This window comes from Trichoderma virens (genome assembly GCF_000170995.1).
Source record: "Trichoderma virens Gv29-8 chromosome Unknown TRIVIscaffold_47, whole genome shotgun sequence".
Classification (NCBI taxonomy): Eukaryota; Fungi; Ascomycota; class Sordariomycetes; order Hypocreales; family Hypocreaceae; genus Trichoderma; species Trichoderma virens.
The window spans coordinates 1-12,073 of NW_014013702.1; the positions used below are offsets into that span (position 1 = coordinate 1).

The 12,073-nt window shown below is 41.4% G+C and overlaps 5 protein-coding genes across 5 annotated transcripts; 3 read left to right on the plus strand and 2 right to left on the minus strand.

Moving 5' to 3' along the window:
* Positions 1-1,656: 1,656 nt before the first annotated feature.
* Positions 1,657-3,550, minus strand: TRIVIDRAFT_216154 (uncharacterized protein; the record flags this gene model as incomplete). Its single annotated transcript, XM_014100716.1, has 3 exons — positions 1,657-3,109; positions 3,212-3,484; positions 3,540-3,550. The coding sequence occupies 2 exons, from the start codon at positions 3,459-3,461 to the stop codon at positions 2,100-2,102; spliced, it is 1,260 nt and encodes a 419-aa protein (XP_013956191.1).
* Positions 3,551-3,839: 289 nt separating this feature from the next.
* TRIVIDRAFT_91346 (uncharacterized protein) lies at positions 3,840-5,877 on the plus strand (the record flags this gene model as incomplete). Its single annotated transcript, XM_014100717.1, has 2 exons — positions 3,840-5,029; positions 5,086-5,877. The coding sequence occupies 2 exons, from the start codon at positions 3,940-3,942 to the stop codon at positions 5,505-5,507; spliced, it is 1,512 nt and encodes a 503-aa protein (XP_013956192.1).
* Positions 5,878-7,170: 1,293 nt separating this feature from the next.
* TRIVIDRAFT_216157 (uncharacterized protein) lies at positions 7,171-8,354 on the minus strand (the record flags this gene model as incomplete). The annotated part of the gene is made up of 3 exons (XM_014100718.1): positions 7,171-7,618; positions 7,759-8,137; positions 8,229-8,354. 3 exons carry the CDS (start codon positions 8,281-8,283, stop codon positions 7,360-7,362), a joined length of 693 nt encoding a protein of 230 aa, XP_013956193.1.
* A 365-nt stretch (positions 8,355-8,719) lies between these two features.
* On the plus strand, positions 8,720-10,228 carry TRIVIDRAFT_53497 (uncharacterized protein; the record flags this gene model as incomplete). The annotated part of the gene is made up of 3 exons (XM_014100719.1): positions 8,720-9,185; positions 9,273-9,682; positions 9,749-10,228. 3 exons carry the CDS (start codon positions 8,720-8,722, stop codon positions 10,226-10,228), a joined length of 1,356 nt encoding a protein of 451 aa, XP_013956194.1.
* A 632-nt stretch (positions 10,229-10,860) lies between these two features.
* Positions 10,861-11,666, plus strand: TRIVIDRAFT_151379 (uncharacterized protein; the record flags this gene model as incomplete). The annotated part of the gene is made up of 2 exons (XM_014100720.1): positions 10,861-11,292; positions 11,367-11,666. The coding sequence occupies 2 exons, from the start codon at positions 10,861-10,863 to the stop codon at positions 11,664-11,666; spliced, it is 732 nt and encodes a 243-aa protein (XP_013956195.1).
* Positions 11,667-12,073: the final 407 nt, after the last annotated feature.

Below are 12,073 nucleotides of genomic sequence, written 5' to 3' on the forward strand. Positions count from 1 at the left end.
AATGCACATGGCTGAATAAGGGAAAATAAAAATTTAAAAGTTTTATTATTTTAATAATATTAAAAGTTTAATATTTTATTAAATTATATAATTATTTAAATTAAAACTTTTTATTATAATTATAATTATTAATTTTCTATTAAATAAAATTTTATAAAATAAATAAAATTTATAATTTATAATTTATTAAAAAATTTTAATAATTATAATTAATTATATTATTCCTTTTTAAATTATATTATATTAATATTTTTTTATTAAACTTTAAAATATTATTATTATATTTTTATAAAAAACATTTTTTATAATTATAATTATATTAAATATTATAAACTTAAGCTATATTTAATTAAATATTAATTTAAGATTTTTATAAGTTTATACTAAGTTTAACTTAAATTTAACTTAAGCTTAAGAAATAGCCAGAGATTACCTAAGTATATAGTAACTAAAGTATAATTATAAACTATTTATATTTATATTTTTTTTTCTTTAAAAATAATAATTTAAACTATTTAAATATTTATTTATAGTTACTATAAAGTTAACTTATTATATTAAAGTTAATTATTATATTAATTACTTTAATTATTTACTTTGTATTATAGTTTTTAAATATATTAATTATAAATATATTAATAATAATTTAAATTATATATTATATTTTTTAAATTAATTATTAAATTATATTTATTTTAAAATTATTATATAAAATTTTTAATTTATATATTTAAATAATAAATATTTTATATAAAATAAATATAATTATTATTTATTATTATAAATATTTCTTTTATATTATTTATAATATTATTTTAAAGTTAATATATTATTATAGTAAAAAATTATAAATTTTAAAAAATCTATATATAAATTTTTTTTAATAATATTAAAAACTTTAAAACTATAAAAATAATTTAAAAATTATATAAAACTTTAATATTTTAAATTTAATATATAATTTATTAAAATAAATATTTATTTAAATATAATTATTTTAAATTTAATTTTTTTAAATTTAATTTTTTTAAAATAATTATTTTTTTTATTATTTTTTAATAATAATTTTAATATATTAAATATTAACTTAAAATTTTTATTATTATAATTAAATTTTATAATTATAATATAAAATTTTAAAAATATAAACTTTAATAATATAATAAAAAAAATTTAAATATTAAATATTATTATTTTTTAAATATTTTATTAAAAAAATTTTAAATTAAAAAATTATTAATTAAAAAATTTAAAAAACTTATAATTTATATATTTAAATTAATTAATAAATTAAAAATAAAATTATAAAATAATTATATAATAAATATTTAAATAAATTATTTTTTATAATTTATATTTTTTTTAAAAAATTAAAAATTTATAAATTTATATTTTATTTTTTATTATTTATAAACTTAAAATAATTATTCAAATAAAAGTTATTAATATATAATAAATTAATTTTATATTATAAATATAAATTAATTATATTTAAATACTTTTTAAATTTTAAATATATATTAATAAATTAATTAAATTAATAAATAAATAATTTTATTACATAATCAATAAAGTAAAATTTAATTTTAACTTAATTATAATATTAATAATTAACTATTTAAAGTACTTTAATAAATATTAAATATAAATTTATATATATAGTTATTTTAAATATAGTTATTGTAAGTTGTATTAATTCAAAATAACTCAATTACTGTAAATTATATTAACTATATATAACTTCTTTTTAATTAAGTTTATTTAAAGATAACAATGGGCCTACAGGGTAGGCAGACTTTAGGTTAAGACTATAAAGGTTGGGTCGTAACAACAGGAACTCTTCACTGCGTGTCTTGACTGTGGCTTCCAGTTCATTTTAAGATTGTATGGAATGAGGTATAAGCTGACTTCTTAAATCATGATAGGAAAGCTGACTGGCCGTTTAGAAATAATCGATTCCTCTGGCCTCACCTAGGTTGTAAAAATTCACGGTAGGAATCGGCGTAAGCTTTAGCCCGCACATTGGTTTTACGTGTTCCTAGCGCAGTCAAGCTACATATCAGGTCGCTAGGCAGCGCCAACTTCTTTCCCCCTCCTCCTTAAGCCGGCCGAAGCTCAATTGCTGAAACCCAAGAATTCCGTATGTCGATGATGCGGTGAACTGTCCAGCCTGCCAAGCCCGCCAATCTGGTCCAGTCCTGCTCCGACCTCTCCTTGCCGTTGACAGTAATCATCATGACCAGGTCACCATATCGGGGAAGTCGTCCGCTTCGGAGCGGTCGTTTGATTGACTCGAAGATGACGAAGCGGGCGACGGGCGACGCAACCAGATGAGAGCGGGCGTTGCTCAGGATGCGCACCACATCCTCGTCCATCCAGTTATGTAGGCACCACTTGATTGTATACACGGACGCTGCCGGAATGTCGCCGAAAAAGTCGCCCGCTCTCAAGGACATGCGTGACGCCACGTCGGCATGCCGGCCGCTCCCGTCGCCGGCCTTGAAGTCCGGCGAGATGAGGTCGACGACGTGCTGTAGGTCAACTAGTGTACCGTGGAGCGCGGGGTTCTGTCGCAGGACCGACGCCAGGAAGTCCCCAGATCCAGCACCGAGGTCGACCAGTGTCTCGCCACCGAGCTCGCCCCATGGATAGTCCAGCGTAAGCCCCTTGGCCATGGCGACGGCGCCGGCGCCGAGGGTGTTGTGGAACTGCTCGCTCTTGCCCTGCTTTGCCATGTAGTCGAACAGGCTCATGTCGGTTTTGTACTCGATCTGAGCAGCGTTCCGCGTCTCCCCGAGACGGATCGCCTGAGGGATCGAGCGGCTGACGTCGAAGAATATGTTGGGGTACAGGTCAGCCCAGAGGTGCCACTTTGTCCAGTGGTCTCGGCGGAGAAGGGTCGAGCAGCGGTTGTTGGAGAAGGTACCGGATGACGCATCGTATGAGAAGATTCCGTTGTTTACCAACGTGTCAAGGAGCTGCGCCAGGCGCGTGGGCTGCACCTGGACGAGAGGGCCCAGCTTCTCTGCTGTGAGCGGTCCATGGCTCTCGAGGACGTCCGGTACCTTTGCCTCGACTACGGCCGCCATGGCCTTGCTGTTCAGGTAGCCTGAGGTGGTGTGAATAAGTCAGCGGCTAAATTCCTATCCAGGTTGTCTTGTGCGTGGGGCTGCGGCTTGTGAGGGGTTTCCTCCCCAGAAAGGTAACATACCGAAGAAGCCGTCTGCCAGAAGCATCACGGATGGAACCAGCCGCAGCTGCAGTGCGTCCATGAGATCTACCGCTGTCCGCGCCAATTGGTCCAGGTCACGATCTGGGAACGTGTCGACGCTGTGTAACGCGCCATCGAGCACCGGTGCCAGTTCCTCAGACGCAATAGTCTCCGTGGCTTCACGGATATGCTGATTGAGCGCTTCGAGCGTCGCCTTTATCTTGGCGATGCCGGTGGAAGATGCTGCCATTGCGGTTACGGGGATGTGGACTACTGGAAGGACATTAATCGTCTGCAAGATCAAGCAATTCTGGTGTATGTGCCAGACCCCGGATTTTGCCTGTCGTACTCTTGTGTGGATTTCTCAAATACGGTGGTGCTTTCTTTGGCAAACACTCTGACCACAATCATATGATTCCTGAGTCGGTCGTTATAAACAGAGTTTGCTGTAATACCGCATTGTCGGTGACAACCGGCTACCGGCCATGGTTTTTCGGGCTCCGGCGACGTCATACTCGTCACCGGGGTCCGACGGCGATCGAATAGCGATGTCGAGTTGAACGCAGCATCAGCAATTTACAAGGCCGTCGCTAGCTCGAGGACGTTTTCCTTTTCTAGAGCCACACAGCAGCACTCGTCTGCTCTGGTCTGCTCTGGTCTCCTTTGCTCTTACTGCCCAGAGGCAGATCAGATTCCCCGCCGCCCAAGACAAGACACGGCCACACATTATGCTCGCGTCACTTCCCCTCGACCAGGGGCTGACACCCGTGGCGTTAATCTCTACAGCATCTGTTGCATTGGTTTGCCTGGTGCTTTATCGGCGCCGTAGCGGAGCCGCTGACCTGCACTCGCTCGGCATCCCAGTCTTCGACAGCCGCGATGATGACAACGGCATCGTGGCCACACTAGAGAGGGCGAATAAGCTGCACCCAAATGCCCCCTTTGCCCTGGCTGTCCCCGGACAGCAGTTGGTCGTACTGCCTGTATCTGAAATTGACACGGTCAAGGCTCAGCCGGAAACTCAGCTCTCCATCAAGAAACATCACTACAACCAATTCCTGGGAGAGTACTCTTACATGGGCACACGAGCAGACGAGTTCGACAATGCCATGCGGAATACCCTGGTACGCAACACCCCTACAGTCCTGCGCGCCTTCACGGCCGAAATCGATTACGCGACCCGGGTCACCATTGGCGATAAGCTCCCCACCTGGACGAAAATCAAGCCGCGGGGCATCATGGCACGCATGGCGACCATCCTCTCAGGCCGTTCCTTTGTTGGCCTGCCCCTGAGCCGAGACGAGGAGTGGATTAACGCGACGGTCGGCTTCACTGGCGACGTGTCCAAGGCCTGGATGGTGCTGCGCTTCATCCCACACTTTCTTCGCCCCTTCATTGCCCCGTTTCTGTCCCAGGTTAGGTCCCTCGAGGGCTGCAAGGCTCTCATCACCCGAAAGCTCAATGGTCTTCTCCAAGAGAGGGAAAAGAAACAAGACAGCGAAAAGCCAGCTGGTGATGACGAGGTTGGAGGCGAGCTTCTGGACTGGTTCCGATCGCAGTACTCGCATAAGCCTACGGTCAAGGAGCTGGCTCGCGACCAGCTGCTCGCAACATTTGCCTCTATCTACAACCTTACGAATGCGCTGACCTACGTGGTTTTCGACCTGGCTTCGCATCCAGAATACATCGAGGAGCTCCGCGCGGAACTGCAGGAGGTCGTTGGCGAGGACGGTGTCATCAACAAGACGACCATCATGCAGCTGGTCAAGCTGGACAGCTTCGTCCGCGAGTCGCAACGCTTGAGGCCTACGTCACTTGGTAAGTGGGAACGAGATGCATCCAACGTGCTGACGCAAACTGACAAACCCCCACAGTCAACATTCCCCGCGTCGTCACGGCCCCGAAAGGATTGAAGCTGACCACCGGCCACATCATCCCGCCGGGCTTCTTGGTCATGGTGCGTGCCCAGCCAATCAACCTGTCGCCCACGCTGTATCCGGAGCCGGAGAAGTTTGACGCATTCCGGTTCGCCAAGATGCGCGCGCAGCCAGGCAATGAGATGAAGTTCCAGCATACGTCGACAGGCACTGACAACATCAACTTCGGTCACGGAATCTGGGCCTGTCCCGGTCGCTTCTTCGCCAGTGCCCAGGTCAAGGTGGTCGCGGCGCATCTCATTCGCAATTTCGACATTCGCCTCCCCGAGGGTAAAGAGAAGCCCGTGCCGCAGTACGGCGGCTTGGCCATCTTCCCGGACGCGGTGGCCGAGATTGAGTTGCGCTCCCGAAAGCTGTAAAATATCCGTCCTACAAGTAGTACAGTAGTGAATTAAGGAGGATGACAAGTGAAAATGGGGGGCGTGGGAGAGGAGGGAAAGAGGGCGGCAAGGGGAACAGAATAGCAAGGAACGCGAAATAATAAGTGCATTGGTACAAAAGGACATGAGGACTTTTGTCACCAATTGAGGATCGTTGCCATATGTATATGGTTCTGTCACATGTGTTCATAACATCCCTATTCCCTATCTTCCCGTCCCCCGCTTGGAGGGATTTCATCTCGTGGAACTTGACAGGATTCAAGTGGCAAACATGTATGAATGGATGCAGCCTGAGTACATGTTAAAAATAAAATAAATAAATAAATAAATACGCTAATCCTCAACCAAGTTTCGGGCCATTTGGGCTTTTCACAAAAGTTTCAAAATACTCGCGACTCTACGCCGAGATTTCCTAGACAAACTATTACCCGCTTAATTGGATGGATACAGCGATTTCCTGCGAGTTGATTTTGGAGGTCGTTTACAACCACTATGTAATGTTTTATTGCTTATGTCGTCTAAGCCGCCCTCCCCTACCTATATAAATAACCTATACTACTTGTATAAAGCATACTAAAGGCTTTAGTTTACAACAGTACTGCACTAACTAAAAGATATATAAATTATATAAGAAATAGTTAACAATTTAATATATTTTTTAATTAAACGATTTTTTAACCTAAATTATATATAGTTATATTTTTAATTTTATAATATTTTAAAGGTTTTAAAAACTAAAGTTATTTATATTATTAAAATTAAAAGTATTTTTTATAAAGTTAAAGGCTTTTAATACTTTTAACGCTGTTTACTTAATAGGTTAATTGATAAACTAAGTTAATTAAGTCCCTACCTTTTTTTACTAAAAAGGAAAATATATAATTTATATTATATAATAATATATATTTAATTATTATAACTTTAAAACTATAAAATAACATTAAATTAATAAATTATTTTTAAAAAATCAAAATATATATAAAATAGCTTTTAATTTTTTTTAAATATAGTTTTTATTATAATTAAATAAATAATAATTGAAAATTTTATATTTTAATTTATTAAATAAAGTATATTTATTACTGTAAAAAAAATAATAGAATAAAAATAATAATAAAAATAGTAAAGTTAAAATAACTATAATTTTAAGTTATATATATATATAATTTTTTTATAATATTTTATATTTTTAAAATTTTATATATTAAATTATTAAATAATAATTAAAAAAATTACATTTATAAAAAAATTAATTAAAAATTAAAAGTATTTTAATTTATATTTATTATTGTTAAATAAAATATTATATATTATTATTATAAACTGCTAAATTAATATACTACTATTTTAAAATATAACTATTATATAATTAAATTAATTACTTTATAACTTTAAAGTTTTCTATTATAAAATCCTATAGTTAATTAAAACTTTTATAATTTAAATTTTTAAAAGTTTAAAATCTAATTTAATATTAAAAGACATATTTTTTTTTAATTTTAGTTAACTAAAAAACTTAAAATAAAACTTATATTACTTAATTAAAAAAGTATCTTTTTAAATAAAACGAAAATTTAAAAAATAAAGGTAAAAAGCCTAAAATTAACTTATTAAATAAATACTTTAGTTAAATTAAGGAAATAGTAAAAATAAAATATAGTAAAATTCTAAAATAAAAAAAAAATAATAATTTTTTTTTTTTTACTATTTATAACTTTTATATTTATTTAATTAAACCTAAAAGTACTAAAACTTTAGTATTTTAGTTATTAAATACTAAATACTAATTTACAACCCTGGCTCTATGGACTACATGGCTCAACTTCTCCGTTTACTCGTGACCCAACTTGGCAACGCGCTCCCTGGCCCTCACGACCGCCGGCCTGGCTGCCATGCGTCGACTCCACTCCAGGGTGTGTGGCCAGTTAGAAAGATCGAGCCCAAACAAGACCGCACATGCCTCGTCGGCGAATGGCAAGGTGGCGATATCGGCAATGGTTGGGCGGTCGGGGAGCGCCAAATACTGCTGCCCTTCCTGGGCGAGTCTGCCCTCAAGGATGTCATACTGCTTCTCGATGTTGGAGCGGAGCCTGCAGAGTCGCCGCACAATATCAGAAAAAACCAGCTTCGCCAAAGAGTGGGAGGGATGACAGCGTCTCCGTGGATCCGCCCGCCCAAAGGACATGGGGACACAAGCATTAACAGACGGGGTCAGACAGGTGAGACATACTTTGCAGTGGTCTTGGGGACCCTCTCGGGATGTAGCTTCTCAAAGTAGAGCCAGTATTTTGCCGTAGGGCCCAATGCCGCCGTGTGTAGAGTGAGCCAGTTGCCTACCTCTGCCCGCTCGGCGACGGTTCGACCGCTAAAGAGGCCGTCTTTGTCGTAGGCATCCGCGAGGTAAGTCAGGGTGGAGGTAGACTCCCAAACCTGGAGCCGTCTATCGCTGCCGGCCGGGGTGTCTTCGATGGCCGGCACCATCTTGTGCGGGTTAAGGCGTCCGAACCAGGGCTCGGAGATGCTGTTGACAACATAGGTTTTGTGAGGAATCTGAAGCTCCTCGATGAGCATTAGGGGCTTGACCGTGTTGTGGGTTGAGGTCGCCGTCGCTACGAGATCCCAAGTCAGCAACCAAACATGACAGTTCCCAATAAACAATGCAGCTTTCAAAACCAAATCTGCAGGGGCGTTCGGTCTTACCCTTGACGACGAAGAGGACCAAGCCATCATTCGGGACGTTTTCCGGACGCTCCATTGCAATGCGGTGTTCTCGGGCGGTTTGAGATGTCTTCGACAGTGTGTTCGTGAAATTACAGTACCTCGAGATGTCTGGCTGGCCGGGTCCCAAACATTTAAGTTCAGCAGTGCCCTTGATGCCTGATGTACCCATTTCAACGCCGGGCACCCAAAAATTCTACCCCTGCGCCGCCGGTGCACCGGGGGCCGAGGGACGTAAGCTCCGCGGCGGGGGCCAGGGCCGATGAGCTCCCCGAAGAACGTAGGCACAGGTAGTCAGGCTGCGGCGTTTTATATCTTTAGTGTCTTGCTGGAGATATCTACTATGGCATCTTACCAGAGAAGTTCCTAGCATCATTTTCATCCTCAACCTGTTTGACGCCGTCAGCAACTAGCTGATAGCCTCCGGCGGCCTGATCATGGGTCTCGGCGTCCTCCCGTTGGCGGAAAGTACCATGCCCAACGACGCAGCCAAGTCCGTAAATGATGCGCCTCAGCAGTCTACCTCCGGCGGCGAAAAGACGGAGCGTCGGGGGGCCATCTCGCAGCGAGCCTCGAGAAACCTCGCATGGTTCCTCAAGAAGCACGCTGGGCACATGGCCCGCATGGAGGCTAAACAGCCACAGATCGATCTCATGACGGCAGAAAACTGGATCATGCGCGATGCCCTGACAGTCCTCTACAAGGATTACATCTCTGCCGGCCTATCGACCAAATCTCTATCCTATGCAGACGGCCTTGGTGGTGACCCGGCGCTTCTCCAGGCGACGGCCGAGTTTTTCAACCGACACTTCAAACCGGTAATCGCGGTAAAGCCCGAACACATCGTGACGGGAGCAGGATGCAGCGCCATACTGGATAACATGTTGTACGACGTATGCGACCGGGGCGACGGCGTCCTTGTGGAAGCTCCCTTCTGGGGTGAGTCAACATTGCTCAAAGTGTCTGGAAGTTTCGGGCTATGACTTGGTTGTTTACTGATGCAGAATCCGGTGTGTGTGAGGATAGGCGGGTTTGAAACGAGCTTTGTCTTGAGATCAGAAGCTGTGCCAGTCCATGTCCAGCCCACCGACCGATCGAGCCGAGCCGAGACCTTCATCGCAGCATATGAGGAAGCCTTGACCTCGTCGAAGTGTCCCATCAAGGCGCTGCTCTTCTGCAACCCGCACAACCCTCGTGGCGATTTATATCCTCGTGAGCATATCGAGGCGCTGCTTCAATTCTGCGAGACTCACGACATACATTTCATATCGGACGAGATCTACGGTCTGTCGACGTTCCACGACGGCGGACGCGAAAATGGACCAGGCTTCGTTTCGGTTCTTGAGTGCGACTTGAAGAAACTCAATGTAGATCCGGCACGGGTACACATCATCTACAGCATTAGCAAAGACATGGGAAGCAGTGGGTTAAGGCTCGTATGTATCCCCACCATCCAAGCGTCATTAGAAAACTTCCAGCGCTGACGTGGACGGCTGCTGTAGGGATTTCTCGTCACGCAGGCGCACCCTGATCTTCGCCTATCTCTGGCCATATCCAATCACTCCAAGGTCTCAACTTTGACTTCTACGGTGGCTACCGCCCTGCTCTCCAACAAGGAAGGGCTTGATGAAATACTCGCAGAGAGCAGGATCAAGCTAGCTGCGTCAGCGGGCGCCATAATGGACTTCCTTTCACACCACGGCTTCAAATACATCCGCCCTCTCGCGGGTATCTTCATATGGGCACGTCTGGGTACTGTTGGTTGCACCTGGGAGGAAGAACGGGAGCTGAGCCGTAAGCTTCAGATGGAAGGGGCATCTCTCGGTGCGGGTGGCAGCTATTGTGCTATCGAGCCCGGGTGGTTTAGGATCACTTTTGCCCTACCCACGCCGGTGATGAACAGAGCTATGAGGGTGATTGAAGACGCCCTTGGACTTACAAACCACTGGGAGCCGGAAGTGCAAACGCGGGCGGAGGCCTAGCTATAATCGCCCATCTTTGGTGGCCTCATGCAGCATCCCATATGTAACAAGCATGGATGTCATCACATCCTATAGCCGACATCAGCAGTAAGGTATACGATTTTATAACTGCTTTTTTTTACTAACTGTTATTTTTTCCCAGACGGAATAATACGCCAGACGGCTGATCCTGCTCTCAGCGAGCTGACTATGATCACTGCATTTAGGCATGTATTGTAATCAAATTCTATAAAAATACTGTCCTTCAGGCCGTCAGTTAGACCGAAATGAACTATTCCCACCAATCCATCCAGTCTGATAACCCCGGCCGCGAAGTTTTGCACCTTGTAGAGGGCTTCAAGAATCCAACGGTGTTGAAACCCCCGGTCCATTCCAGCTGGCTTATTGCTCAATGCTTTCGGGCTCCGTAGAATCCCTCGGTGTCCGGAGCCCCTGTTTCCAAATAAACAAAACAACGGCAATCTTGGCTAAGCACTCTGCGGCCTGCAACTCCCACATGCACCAGAGTCGACTCCACTACAAATTTGTGGCCGTCTTTTGTGTCTGATCAACATCCATCCAAACACCCCGCGTCAACAAGCTCAAACATGGCAAGCGATCACACGGCGGAACCACTCCTGTCCCAGACCGGGATGGTCTGGTACTTTGCATATGGCTCCAACATGAGGTCATCTGTCATGACGAACCGATCAATCACACCCCAAAGAGCTGTGGCAGCCCGAGTCCCAACACACGTCCTTACTTTTGACATCTTTGGCTTCCCATACTCCGAACCGTCGTTTGCCAGCATAGCAGAGCGCTCCAACGTGGCCGTCAAAACCGTTTTGAGCAAGAATGGCACCGTCGAGTTGCCGCCTGTGCACGGCGTAGCCTACCTGATAACCCAGGAGGAATATATCAAGCTGGTGGTCAGTGAAGGAGGAGGGGTTGCGTACCGAGAGATCGAGATCGAAGCCGAATTTCTCACCGAGAAGGGCCAGCCTTCTGGGCAGAGAGCTACCGTCTCAACACTGGAAGCCAAATACCCATTCCGGCCCAACGCTGCGCCGAGTGCGCGTTACCTCGTAAGTACCATTTCTGGACAGCTAGCCGGCAAGATTCCGTGTTCTCTTTGCTAATTTAGAATGCTACCAAACAGGGCCTGCTCATAACCGGGGCGGCGGAACACAAGCTCCCACACGACTACCAGGAATACCTCCACCAGTTAGAGTGCCTCGAGCCCCCCCAATCACGTTTGCTACGACTACGAGCATTCTTCTTCTTGTCTTTCTGGAAACCAGTCCTACAGCAGTTGGTAAAATATATGAAGGCAAACGTGAAAGCAGATGGTCACTGCGAACAGTGGATCGAGGACCTGATCGTTAGGGGATACGGGGCCATGTGGTCTTCTCACAACTGGGTGTACGCGCCCTTTTGGGGTCGCGGAGACGGGAGATAATAGTTCGTGATTTGGACCTCCCTCAGAATGGACTTTCCTAAGCAATTTTATTCCCCCTACCAGCATTACAAATGTTAAAAAAGTATGAGTTGCCACTATATTAAAAATAAATAAATATTTTAGTAAAAATTACTTTAATTTTATATTTTATATAAAAGATTTTTTATAATTAAATAATTTTTATAAAATTAATAATAAAAAGTTAATATTAAAAAAGAATATTTATTGAAAAATATAATAATATTATTATTATAACTTTTTAATTATTAATATATTATTAATATTAAATAAAATAATTATTATTATTATTTTAATTTATGTTATAATAATATATTAAAAATAAAATATTTTTTATAAAATTTATTATAAAAGTTTAATTTACTAAATTTTTATTATTTTTATTAATT